The 13,133-nt window shown below is 33.7% G+C and overlaps 1 protein-coding gene across 3 annotated transcripts; it reads left to right on the top strand.

Moving 5' to 3' along the window:
• The first annotated feature begins 687 nt into the window (after positions 1-687).
• Positions 688-6,418, top strand: LOC109800330 (disease resistance protein RPV1). Of its 3 annotated transcripts, none has more exons than XM_083066120.1 (7): positions 688-1,298; positions 1,385-2,483; positions 2,670-2,945; positions 3,067-3,855; positions 3,938-4,482; positions 5,361-5,523; positions 5,618-5,863. In XM_083066120.1, exons 1-7 carry the CDS (start codon positions 817-819, stop codon positions 5,639-5,641), a joined length of 3,378 nt encoding a protein of 1,125 aa, XP_082922246.1. In that variant the 5' UTR covers positions 688-816; the 3' UTR covers positions 5,642-5,863. The 3 variants fall into 3 exon arrangements, with proteins under 3 accessions (XP_082922246.1, XP_082922245.1, XP_082922244.1); XM_083066119.1 differs by having other exon boundaries at positions 691-1,298; positions 5,361-5,488; positions 5,618-6,418; XM_083066118.1 differs by having other exon boundaries at positions 691-1,298; positions 5,361-6,418.
• The last annotated feature ends 6,715 nt before the right edge of the window (positions 6,419-13,133 follow it).

Consider the following 13,133-nt stretch of genomic DNA (forward strand, 5'->3'; position numbering starts at 1 on the left):
GAATATATCTTTGAAAGCAATTAATAAAAATTCAATTAATTAATTCAAGTGTCACGAGTCACGATCAGAGGATATTTTGTTAATAAAAATTAACTAAGTATCCAATCATATATTGAGTTTGAAATAATAAAAAATTAAAAAAGTTTCTTAATTATTAGGTGAATTATAATCTCAGTGTAACTTCCTAGCGTCCCTTTTGTATCTTTCTTTCACTTTTACTGTATCTTTCTTCCAAGTTACTTCCATTCACTTTCTCTGTATCTTTCTTTCTCCCATTTCCCTGTTTTCACTTTTCAATTGTTTGACTGCTTAAGGACACAAAATTTTCATTTATTTAAAAGGTTAATATAATGCATGCCCCGACAAATGTCTTTAGTCAACATGTAAATTATCATTTAATGCAAGCACAAATCATGCTTTCCACCGTCTATATTTTCTTCTGTTTACTATTTATTTGAACTCAGGAAAATAAATAAATATACAAGGAGATAAAATTAGGTGATTACACAAATAACCGAAAAGAATAATTAGGTCTCACTCTCACCTTAACTTTCTGTTGTCCTTAACTTTTGTATTTCCGCGTCTTCCGAGTTGGTGCCTTCCACTTTCTCTGTCCCTTTTATGTTTATGTTTATCACAAAATTCTCTCATTTCTATATTTTTAATTTATAAAAAGGTTTATATAATGTGTTGCAATCATGTCATATTAGTATGAACAAGGCAATAGTCTCAAGACATTTCAAGACTTTATTTTTTCTCTAACACAACTCAACTGTTGGTTGCTCAAACATCTCAACAATCACTTCTTCTTCTACCATGCCTTATCCAACATCCTCTTCCTTTGCCTATCAATGGAGTTATGATGTTTTTCTGAGTTTTCGGGGTGAAGACACCCGCACTAGTTTTACTGGAAACCTTTTCCATGGTTTGTGTCAGAAGGGAGTCAACACTTTCATGGATGATCAAGAGCTTAGGAAGGGTGAAGAAATCACGCCAGCTCTGTTAAAGGCAATTCAAGGATCTAGGATTGCCATTGTCATTTTTTCACAAAACTATGCATCATCAACTTTTTGTTTGCAAGAACTTGTGAATATTATGGAGTGCTTCAAACACAATGGCATGTTGGTTTGGCCTGTTTTTTATCAAGTGGAACCATCTGACGTTCGTCATCAGAAAGGAAGCTATGCAGAAGCACTCACCAAGCATGAAAGTAGAATCAGTGACAAGAATAAGGTGAAAAAATGGAGGTCAGTTTTGCAAGCAGCAGCTAATCTATCAGGCTGGCATTTCAACCAAGGGTATGCAAATAAGTAACCATTCTTTTCCTATATATTTTATTATTTTTTGTAGGATATTAGAATTTTAATTTTTTGCACTTGGGCAGGTACGAATATGATTTCATCCGAGATATCATTCAAGAAGTCTATAGAAGGATCAATCGGAGCCCTTTATATGTTGCTAATTATCCAGTTGGCTTAGAGTCTCGCGTCCAAAAGGTGAAGTCACTTCTTGATCTTGAGTCAAATGATGGAGTCCACATGGTAGGGATTTATGGAATAGGTGGAATTGGAAAGACAACACTTGCTTGTGCAGTATACAATTTCATTGCTCATCAATTTGAAGCTCTATCTTTTATAGCTGACATTAGAGAAACTTCAATGAAAAAAGAGCTGCTACACCTTCAGGAGACACTTCTTTCTGATATAGTTGGGGAGAAAGACATTAAGTTGGGGAATGTAAAGAAAGGGATTCCAATAATTAAAAGTAGGCTATGTAAAAAGAAAGTTCTTTTAATTTTGGATGATGTTGACAAATTGAAGCAATTAGAAGCACTTGCAGGTGGACTTGATTGGTTTGGTCCAGGCAGCAGAATTATTATTACCACTAAAAATAAGCATTTGTTACGTGTTCATGGTGTTGAAAGAACCTATGAAATGGAAGGATTAAATCAAGAAGAGGCCCTTGAACTGTTCAGTTGGAATGCTTTCAAAGGAAAGCAGGTTAATCCTGGTTATCTGGACATTTCAAAGAGAGTATTGCAGCATTCTGATGGCCTACCATTATCTCTGGAAATAATAGGCTCTGATTTATACGGTAAGACAGAGTTGGAATGGAAGTCAGCATTAGATACTTATGAAAGAATTCCTCATGAAGATATTCAGCGAATCCTAAGAGTAAGCTATGATGGCTTAAAGGAATTTGAAAAGAAAATATTTTTAGACATTGCTTGCTTCTTTAAAGGATACTATCTGAATGATGTCATAAATATTCTTCACAGTGGTCGCGGCTTTGCCCCAGACTATGCTATCCAAGTGTTGGTTGATAAATGTCTAATAAAGATTGATGCATGTAATGTGAAAATGCATGATTTGATTGAAGATATGGGTAGAGAAATTGTAAGGCTTGAATCACCCTTAAAATCAGGTAAACGCAGTAGATTATGGTTCTCTAAAGATATTCTTCGTGTTTTCAAACACAACGAGGTATGTGCATTATGCTTGTTTTTCTCTTTGATTCTTCTTTTCTTTCATTTTTGACAAATGCATATTGGAAGACCTAGATGTTAACCCTCTACAATTAAATTTTATATTTATGAATTTTTTTAGTTATTAAATAATAAGCTTTATTATTTGAAAACTTCATCCTAATTTGACTATTATGGCTTAAAGGGATCCGATAAAACTGAGATCATCATGCTACACTTGCCTAAAGTTAAAGAAGTGCAATGGGATGGAACGGTGTTGGAGAAGATGGAAAACCTTAAAATATTGGTGGTAGAAAATGCTCACTTTTCTAGAGGACCTAGTGCTCTCCCAAAAAGTTTAAGAGTGCTAAAATGGAGTGCATATCCTGAATCATCCTTGCCTACTAATTTTGATCCAAAGAAACTTGTCATATTGGACCTGCCTTTGAGTTCCTTTACATTCAGGGATCAAGTGAACATGGTATTATTAGTAGCTATCTATCTTGGATTCTTGATGTTTATTTGGTCTTGGATATTATTAAGTTATAATTCCATTTCAAAATTCATAAATTAGTTACTATGCTGTTTTTTTCATTTTGCAGAACTTCAAGTCTTTGATGGAAATGAAGTTAAGTAGATGCGAATTACTAAAAAAAATACCTAACATGTCTGGAGCACCGAATCTGAAGAAACTGCTTCTTGTTAATTGCAAAAATTTAGTTGAAGTTCATGATTCCCTTGGATTTCTGGATAAACTTGAATATTTGAATCTTAATGATTGCACTAATCTTAGGATTCTTCCCCGTGGCATGAACTTAACTTCTCTTAAAACCATGTCCCTTAAGAATTGCAAAAGTCTCAAGAGTTTTCCAGAAATTTTAGGGAAGATGGAAAACGTATATTCATTTGATTTGAGTGGCAGTGGCATAAGTGGCTTGCCTTCTTCAATTGGAAATCTAATTGGACTCAAATTCCTGAGTCTCGATAGATGCAAATGGCTTCTTGAACTACCAAGTAGTATTTTTAAGCTGCCACAACTTAAGATGTTGGGTGCCGACTATTGTGAGCGGCTTGCTCGAGTTCAGAATGGGGACGGTCAAGGTCAAGTAACAATGTCTTCAAGTAGAGTGTGTGAAGTTTATGAATTGACGGATAAATTTCTTTGCGCAGTTCTTCCTTGGTTGCGCAATGTAAGAGATTTATCCCTTTCTAACAGCAATATCACAATCCTTCCATCATCCATCAGTGTCTGTCTCTCCTTGGAAACACTTAATTTGAATGGATGCAAGAAGCTTCGAGAAATCAGAGGCCTTCCACCAAACATTAAATATCTTGAAGCTATCAATTGCACATCTTTATCTACTGAGTCGAAGGAAATGTTACTGAATGAGGTATCTTATCTATGTTTTGAATATTTTATCATACTTCACGTGGATGTTTAACTTACATATTATAATTAAATGTTATTGACAGAGACTACACGAGAATGGGGGCACATATTTCGAATTTACAGGATCAAGTATGCCAAGTTGGTTGAATTGCAGTAACAAGGGTCCATCCCTGCGTTTCTGGTTTCGTAACAAGTTCCCAGCATTAACTCTATGTGCTGCTGGACTTTTTTATTCAATATATGACAATAAGTGGGCCTGGCGCCTGAAGGTTAATGGCGTGCTACTGCCCCGAACAGATGGTATCTGTTATATAACTAACACAAATCACACAGTTCTGTTTGATGTTCTCTTTTTATGGTTTTTTCATAAAGGATTACATATTAAGAATGGATGGAACAGTGCTGAGATTTTGTTTGGTGGTTATGGAGCAAAAGATATAGAATGGATGGGAGTACATGTACAGGAACAAAAAACAAACATGGCAGATATCCAATTTACAAATCCTGACTTTTCAATGGTAGACAATTTAGTACGTGAAGGAGAGGAAAGTGATCAAGAAGAAAGTGGTAGTCGATATGTGCTTGCTTTATCAAATAAAAGACAAAAACTTCGCCACCCTGCCAAGAGGTAACTATAAAACTTTTCAACTTTTTTCCAAACTCCTCCTAACCTTGTGTTTCTATTTCAAAAGAAGGATACACCAAGGTATTATATGTCTCAAAAATAAAATAATAATTTACAATTAAAAATAGATCATTTTTAATACTTGTAATAATGATGAGTTGTTATAATATCAAATTATATAACTGAAGAGTTATTTGAAATTAAAGTATATTGGTAAATTTTTATAAGTTTTTCAAATTCAGGTATATTTTAAAAGTGAAATTAGCTTTAAATATATATACCGGGGATCATACATTAAATATAATGATAAAGAAATTAAGCTTATATTAATTTTTTATTAAATAACTGATAATTTAAAATTTTATAAAAATAATGTTATTAGTTATTGCATTTGTAATTAGTAAAACATTAAATTATATTTATTCAGAATTTATAAGTGAAAATTAATTTTTAATTGAGATAGTTGATAATGTTACCATTTGAATCAATAGTTACATAACAATGATTAATTTGTAATTAAAAGACACGATAAAATTATTAATTTTAAATTAAGAGTCATGACTATTAATTATGATAATATTATAAATATATTATTAAAATAAAATATAAAAAGAAAATTTTTGCAATAAAATCTAAAATTCCAACCATCTATATGAAATTTGAATTGATAAATAAGGTGTTACATATAAGTTTGAAAATAAGATAATTTTTTATAAGTGTGGTAATAAGAAATTTTCAATTTAATAATTTTTTTAAACAATGTAGCTCATATCAGTGAGGAAAAATATTAAGTCTTATAATAATATTTGAATTATATTATAATTAATTTGAATGTGTAGTTATTAATGCACAATATATATAACATGTTCGGGCATTTCAAGGTTTCAATGTAGGGAGATCCTTATAGTCCCATCTCAGAGGTCTCCTTGGGTTCGTGCTTATTGCGATGGAGCACATTCACACCGAACTAATAAGACTGCTTGTGGAGGCTTGCTTATTAATCATTCAGGCATGTATGCAGGGGGGTTTGCTCGTTCTCTAGAGGTCAATTCTGTTGTTCAGTCAAAACTTTGGAGCATATTTCATGGGTTAAGATTAGCTTTAGCTAAAGAATTTACTCACATTTATATCATATCAGACTCTTTCCAGGCATTATCTATGATTAATGGGGGGAGTGAGCTTGGACAATCCAAACAGTTAGTGGATTCAATCAACTCCCTTTCTCAACAAACCCAAGAGACCAAGTGGGTTCTTATTAGTAGGGAAAGCAACACGGCTGCTGATTGTTTCGCAAAGTTTGGTCTTTCTCTTGAGGATGTGTTAGGATCACTCGAAGACCAGGTAACTCGAAAAGCACATTCAGGAGTTTCAGGAAGTATCAAAAGCTCAAGCTGTCCGTATTCAAAATACAGTCGAAAAAATGAGTCGAATCAAACCGAGAAGTGCTCGAAAGATGGAAATTACTGAAGGTTTCCAAGTAGTGAGTAGTTATCTCAGAACGGTTAACGAAAAATGGATCGAAGTGGAAAGAAAAAGAGTGGAACGAGCGGTTACGAGAGGTTACATTCTAAAACCACCTATTGAGCATAGTGGATGGCGGTTACCTTTCCATGACGCACATGCACTAAAATTAACCACCTTCATTTGACTCTATAAACACGAAGAAATATGTACTTTCAAGAGGTCGGAAATTTCATACTCACATTTCTGTAAGCACTCTCTGCCTGCGCATATGGCTTTCGTGCACGCATCTGCTGGGTATCAATTTCTTGACCACTTTTCTTTGCTTTTTAGGAGTAGAATTAGCGTAGTTTTATTAATTTATCTCGTTTAAACCCACGTAGTTATATTACTTCAGCATTGTAATTCTGGAACGTTATGTAAGTTGAACCATGATTTGTATTGCAAATATTTCAATTATTCATCCTGTTCATCTTTACATTTATATGTCTGGAAATTATTGCTTGTTAATTATTGAAGAATCTTTAGAAACAAGTAATCACTAAATCTTCCTACTACTCCTCTTCTCGTTTTATAAGACTAAAACTCAGAAACATCACATATCTAAATTGAAACGTTTTTCGTGCTAGTCTAAATAAAAAGAGCCCATAAAACTTAATTCCACCGTAAACAAATTGGCACGCCCGGTGGGACACGTTTAATTTAGAACATAATTGGACTAGTTTTAGGTGTGTGAATTGCATGAGATTAAGGAGTGGAAGAACTATGTCTACGTCTGATAACATGAACGTAAACCATAATAATGTAGATGTAGAACAGCCTAACTCCAATCCTGATAATGCTACCAATGTGACCAGGGGGGCAAGATCTCCTCCTGTGTTGCTTGAAAACCATGCTAGGCATAATAATATCACTCAAGAGTTGGTAAATGTTACTAGAGAGTATCCCTGGGGTATGCCACAGAATTGGCGAAATACCCAACCTGTGCATGTCGAAATGCCAATACCGCTAATAGGACCCAATTCACAAATGCATGTATCCCCACAGGGTTATAATCCTGGGCCGAATGGCATGGGTTTTGTTATGCAAGACCCGTATCAGCATGTAGGAACAAGTCAGGAGGGTTCTTTGATTCGACCAGGGAGTTATATACCTACGGGTATTAGTAACCAAGCCATGATGGCTCTTCGACAACAAATGGACCACAGTAATCATGACATGGTCAATTTGCTGTCAACACAAATGCATAATATTATGACTCCTCTGTATGAATTGATAAATAAAATTGGAGATAAATTAGGTGAGGGGTCACCTTCGAGAGCCATGAGTGGAAATCTGAATGAGATGGAAAATCCTGGGGGGCATGAGAATTTTCACCGGAACGTAGTTCGACCTAATAAAAACCCACAAGATGACTTAGACCAAATGGTAGAGAGGATACTCAATAGACATGGATTCGATATAGGTCGAAATGAACGTCCATATTTTGTGTCAGCCTTCCCTGATTATATCACACAGGTAGAACTACCCCGTGGAGTAAAAGTCCCAAAATTATCGAAATTCGCGGGAGAATTAACTGAGTCAACAGTGGAACATATAGCTAGGTACGGGGTTGAATGTGGGGATTTAGCAAATAATGAATATTTGAAAATGAAATATTTCCCTAGTTCATTAACCAAACATGCTTTTACATGGTTTACCACTTTGCCTCCTAATTCGATACATACTTGGGTACAGTTAGAGGGTAGTTTTCATGAGCATTTCTTTAGAGAAGAAACGAAGGTTAGTATAGTCGATCTAATGAACATTAAAAGACAAAATAATGAAACGTTAGATGACTATTTAAATAGGTTCAGGCAATTGAAATCTCGATGCTATACTAATATACCTGAACATGAATTAGTTAGAATTGCAGCAACAGGATTAGATTTTTCGATACGCAAGAAATTAGTAAATGGACAATTGAGGGACATGGCCCAACTTGCTGAGAAGGTGAGAAGGATCGAACAAATTAAATGGGAAAAAGAAAGTAGCGTATTTAGAAAATTCTGATTTTAGTGAAGATTCTAACTGTGAAGCTTCGAGTGAAGATTTTGAGATTAATTTAGCAGAACTACGTCCCGGACCTACGTACCAGTGTCAAATGCTAAAACCAGGGGGTAATATGGAAGGGAATTCGAATAAGAAATACAGTTTCGATATAACCAAAGCAGAAAAAATATTTGACATCTTATTAAAAGATAAGCAAATTATTCTTCCAGAAAATCACAAGATTCCACCATTCGAGCAAAGAAAAGGAAAGAAGTTCTGTAAACACCATAACATGTATGGCCACTGGACTAATAATTGTGTACGTTTCAGGGATTTGATCGAAAAGGCGATTACTGATGGTCGTCTTACATTCGAAGGAAAAGACATGAAAGTTGACACAGACCCATTCGCTGCTCATACTGGATATGCCGAACCAGTCTCTATGGGGGTCAACATGGTGGATGTTACTGTGGAAGAGGGTGAAAACATCGAGCCTATCTCTGATGAGAAACTCGAAGAGTTAATGGAGGATCTTGCCAAGGAGCAAGAACTCATTTACCCAAAGGAAAGAGTCGAGAAATCATACAATAAGAGAGTCAAAGCACGTAGTTTTCGAGTTGGTGACTTGGTGTTAAAAGTGATTCTTCCCATGGATCAAAAATCTCGACACTTTGGGAAGTGGTCTCCTAATTGGGAAGGTCCCTTTATAATCGAGCAAGCATATTCGAAAAATGCATACGTGATTAAAGAAATCGATTCGAATGTGAACAAAGTTATAAATGGAAAATATTTGAAACACTTTCATGAGAGAGCAGAATGTTAAATAGTTGTTCGTTACAAGCCAAAGAGAAATTCAAAAAATCAAGATTGAAAAATCTAATTATTACAAAGCTTGGACTTGAAATCTTTAAAAGCCTTATAAGCCTCATCCAAGCTTTGCCTTCGAGCAACACATTGACTCTCCAGATGTTTCTTGTGCTCCAAAGTTTTGGCCAGTCTCGAAGAGATAACCTTGCTTTCTTCTTTTAAGTTCTTCTGACGTTGCACAACGTCTTGACTTTGAGTCTTCAAAGCGGCCTGTTTCGAGCGAAGAGTATTCAACTCATGCTGCAAGGCTTCAATGGACGCTGTGCAATCTACTTCTTCCTGTTGTAACTTCTTTAAAACAAGGATCATCTCCTCAGTAGCTTTCCGAACGGAGATTAGATCTTCGCGGAGCTCTTCGAGTTTAGCACGATCTCCCTCGCTTTCAACTTCAATCTGAGCCACTTCCTGGAAAGTGGTAGCCCACTTCGATCGAAGATCTGAGGCAAGAGTATAAGACTGAGTAAACTCTTGTAGCTCGATATGGATTGCAAGAGGAAGGTCAGAGAAGGCAAGCAAGTCTTCGACCATCTGCTCGACTTCGACTTTGAAGGTTGGTTCTAGGAGGGCTTGATCCAAATCCCAACTACAAAAATGAAGGCTGGTGAAAAGATGAACATGTTGAGATGCCCCAAGAACAAGAGGTATATCTCTCGACATTTCTCGAGAAGAGTCAATGTGGATGATTTCGACATCCTATGATGAGCAAATATCTAGAAAAATCAAGAAAGAAGGAAAGGTGATCGAAATCAAAATAAAAATACCTTGGGAACCGACTTCATCGCATCCTTAAGAAGTTTCTCACTGGAAGGCTTTTGAGTTTTCTTGGAAGAAGGGATCACTAGTTTTCCCTTCCCTTTATCTGGCTTTTTTGTGGTCGAAACCTAAGATGGGAAGACACATCTTTATAGTCAAGTTGGTTTCCATGCTGATACTCGAAATAACAAATAACAGAATACTGAGGCAAGTTTACTTACAGTTTTGGTGCTGCCCGAGTCCACTTTTTGTTTTTTCAAGGTTCCAATACTCTGAAATTTAAGGATCGAGATAGGTTTTCATCGAAGAAATATAAAGTCACTATTTGAAGCCATTCGATGAGGATTCAAAAATAACTCTCGATAGGAATTCAAATCTCTCTGGGTAGTATGTGCATCAAGATTGAACTCCTAGGGGGGCATTTGTTAGGATCACTCGAAGACCAAGTAACTCGAAAAGCACATTCAGGAGTTTCAGGAAGTATCAAAAGCTCAAGCTGTCCGTATTCAAAATACAGTCGAAAAAATGAGTCGAATCAAACCGAGAAGTGCTCGAAAGATGGAAATTACTGAAGGTTTCCAAGTAGTGAGTAGTTATCTCAGAACGGTTAACGAAAAATGGATCGAAGTGGAAAGAAAAAGAGTGGAACGAACGGTTACGAGAGGTTACATTCTAAAACCACCTATTGAGCATAGTGGATGGCGGTTACCTTTCCATGACACACATGCACTAAAATTAACCACCTTCATTTGACTCTATAAACACGAAGAAATATGTACTTTCAAGAGGTCGGAAATTTCATACTCACATTTCTGTAAGCACTCTCTGCCTGCGCATATGGCTTTCGTGCACGCATCTGCTGGGTATCAATTTCTTGACCACTTTTCTTTGCTTTTTAGGAGTAGAATTAGCGTAGTTTTATTAATTTATCTCGTTTAAACCCACGTAGTTATATTACTTCAGCATTGTAATTCTGGAACGTTATGTAAGTTGAACCATGATTTGTATTGCAAATATTTCAATTATTCATCCTGTTCATCTTTACATTTATATGTCTGGAAATTATTGCTTGTTAATTATTGAAGAATCTTTAGAAACAAGTAATCACTAAATCTTCCTACTACTCCTCTTCTCGTTTTATAAGACTAAAACTCAGAAACATCACATATCTAAATTGAAACGTTTTTCGTGCTAGTCTAAATAAAAAGAGCCCATAAAACTTAATTCCACCGTAAACAGGATGACATGTGTATTTTTGAGTCTCTTCCGCTTTTTGTTGCAAATGCTCTCTATAATCTCACCCATTTGGGTGAAGATCATGTGTAATTTTCTCCTTTTGGGTTTGTAACCCCGTTTTATCATAAAAAAAAAAAAGTATATATATATATATATATATATATATATATATATATATAACATATTTGTAATATCATGTATCACATGCTAATAGAAATGACATACAAAAATTAGAAATAACCTTAAATTTTAACTTTGTAACTTTTATAAAGTTCTTGTGACCTCATGCAATGTCCCTCTTATAAAAGATAATGTTATATTTCTTTTTTTTTTATTACCTTAAAAAACACAATGAGATAAAAAAAAATGATGTTCATAATTTTTTATTTTTTTTAGGAAAATAACAATATGTCAAAAGTAGATAAAAACCAATAGAAAAAAAAATGTTGCGTTGATAAACTCCCAAAACCCATAAAATCGAGGAGTACAAATTGAAAGGGAAAAAATTGTAGAGATAATAAAATATCTCTTAGGAAGAGATTCTTTGAAACTTTTAATTCCACAATCTTAACGATCAGACCCTTTTAATAATGATAAGTGATTGGAGAATGTGATTCTATTATTTATTTAGTATTCTTTTATAAAATTATTGTGTATATTTAACTATAATTCTTTTTTTAATTTTAGTAGTAATTCAAAGGAAAATATTAAATAGTTTATCTTTTTTGTGTAGGAAAAGTAACAAAGTCAGATATGTATGACCAAAACGCCAACTCGTGGTTATAGTTGTGAAGAATGGAAAAAGAATGAATAAATTAAAAAATCATCACTACCCTGGTTTGCAGCCATGGCGTGAAAATCTAGAAAAAACCAAGAATAAGGGATCTCCAAGTTGCAATGCTCAATCAATGTCAAATTTGTGAAAGCTTTCTTCACTTTGAAGGACTTCTCATCGTTGCGGCGGTGATCCATGGTTGTAGTTGTGGAGTTAAAATTTTTAGTTTTTCATTACTTTTAAAGATCATATAAATAGCAAACAAAGGGAGGACAAAAAACGTGAGATAGAGAGAAAAAAAATCCATGGGAAAGAAAGAAGTTTTGAAGGAGGTATTGGAAGGTTGATATCCTTTGGGAACAAGGGTTTTTACTTGTCTATTTTCTTCTTCTTTCTTCTTGTCTTCTTCATCTTTGTATCATGAGTGACTAAATCATATATATATATATATATATATATATATATATATATATATATATATATATATATATATATATATATATTTGTGTGTGTGTGCATGTTCATTCAGTTTATCATATTTGTGTTGTCATTCTAATCTTAATGTTTAAGCCAATTTGATTACTCGTCTTTTTGATTTATAATTTTGAATCTTGCTCGAAATTTCTAAACTTCATTTGGATCATTTCACCTAAAAATGACTTGTGCTAGGAATAGACTTGGATTTGTTAGTCATTTACATCCTTACACTTAATGCTTAAATTTAATCTTAATCATTGAGGGATCATTTTTCAAGGTTTAATCCTTAGACATTCAAGCTTGAGGAATAAGTTTGAGCAACTATATGAATGTGAGAATATGAAAACTTGAATTCACATAGAAAATTTATTAGAAAGCATAAATGTTTTGAAATTACATCTAACCCTAATCTCTCACTTGCATAGAAATCACTTCTTCGAGCGAAATTTGGTTAATAATATTTCATTTACAACTTATCTTAATTACATATTTGCTCAATATAATTATGTATGAATGTTTATACAAATTGAACTAGGAGAAAATTTACATAATATCTCCAAATTTCTTAAGATGATATCTTAAATTACTACACAAAATTTGGTCCGCTTGCTAAGTGTAAAAATCCTTCACTAGATAAGACCTCACAAAATTCAAGAAATATGTGTGGAGAACAAACCATAGTTGTAAAAATTGAATCAGTTGATCCAAATGATTTAATTGAGAATCGGTCCAAAGTTGATTTGATTCACTCAGAAAATCGTTCTATAGTGAATTGATCAAAATCAATAGAATTGTTCAAAACTAGTAAAAAAAAATGGTCCAACTATGAAAATATCTTTTTAAAATTAAAATTTAATTTAAAATATTTTTTATTAAATAATATTTAATAAGAAATTATAAATTAAAATAAGTTATTTTTAATACTTATCTCATAAATATAATTTTAAAATTTTATGTTAATTTAAAATTTTTAATATCTTTATTTTTTAATATTTTATATTATGTAAATTTGATACTTCTTATTTTATATGTAAACTTGTTATTATTAGTGGAT

Source organism: Cajanus cajan, chromosome 11 (genome assembly GCF_000230855.2).
Source record: "Cajanus cajan strain Asha chromosome 11, NIPB_CcT2T_4, whole genome shotgun sequence".
Classification (NCBI taxonomy): domain Eukaryota; kingdom Viridiplantae; phylum Streptophyta; class Magnoliopsida; order Fabales; family Fabaceae; genus Cajanus; species Cajanus cajan.

Excerpts from the sequence above, each read along its gene's own strand:
- LOC109800330 (XM_083066118.1), top strand. The coding sequence starts at position 817 with ATGCCTTATCCAACATCCTCTTCCTTTGCCTATCAATGGAGTTATGAT. Across the intron at positions 1,299-1,384 it reads GGCTGGCATTTCAACCAAGG|GTACGAATATGATTTCATCC; the intron begins GTATGCAAATAA and ends GCACTTGGGCAG. Across the intron at positions 2,946-3,066 it reads TCAGGGATCAAGTGAACATG|AACTTCAAGTCTTTGATGGA; the intron begins GTATTATTAGTA and ends TTCATTTTGCAG.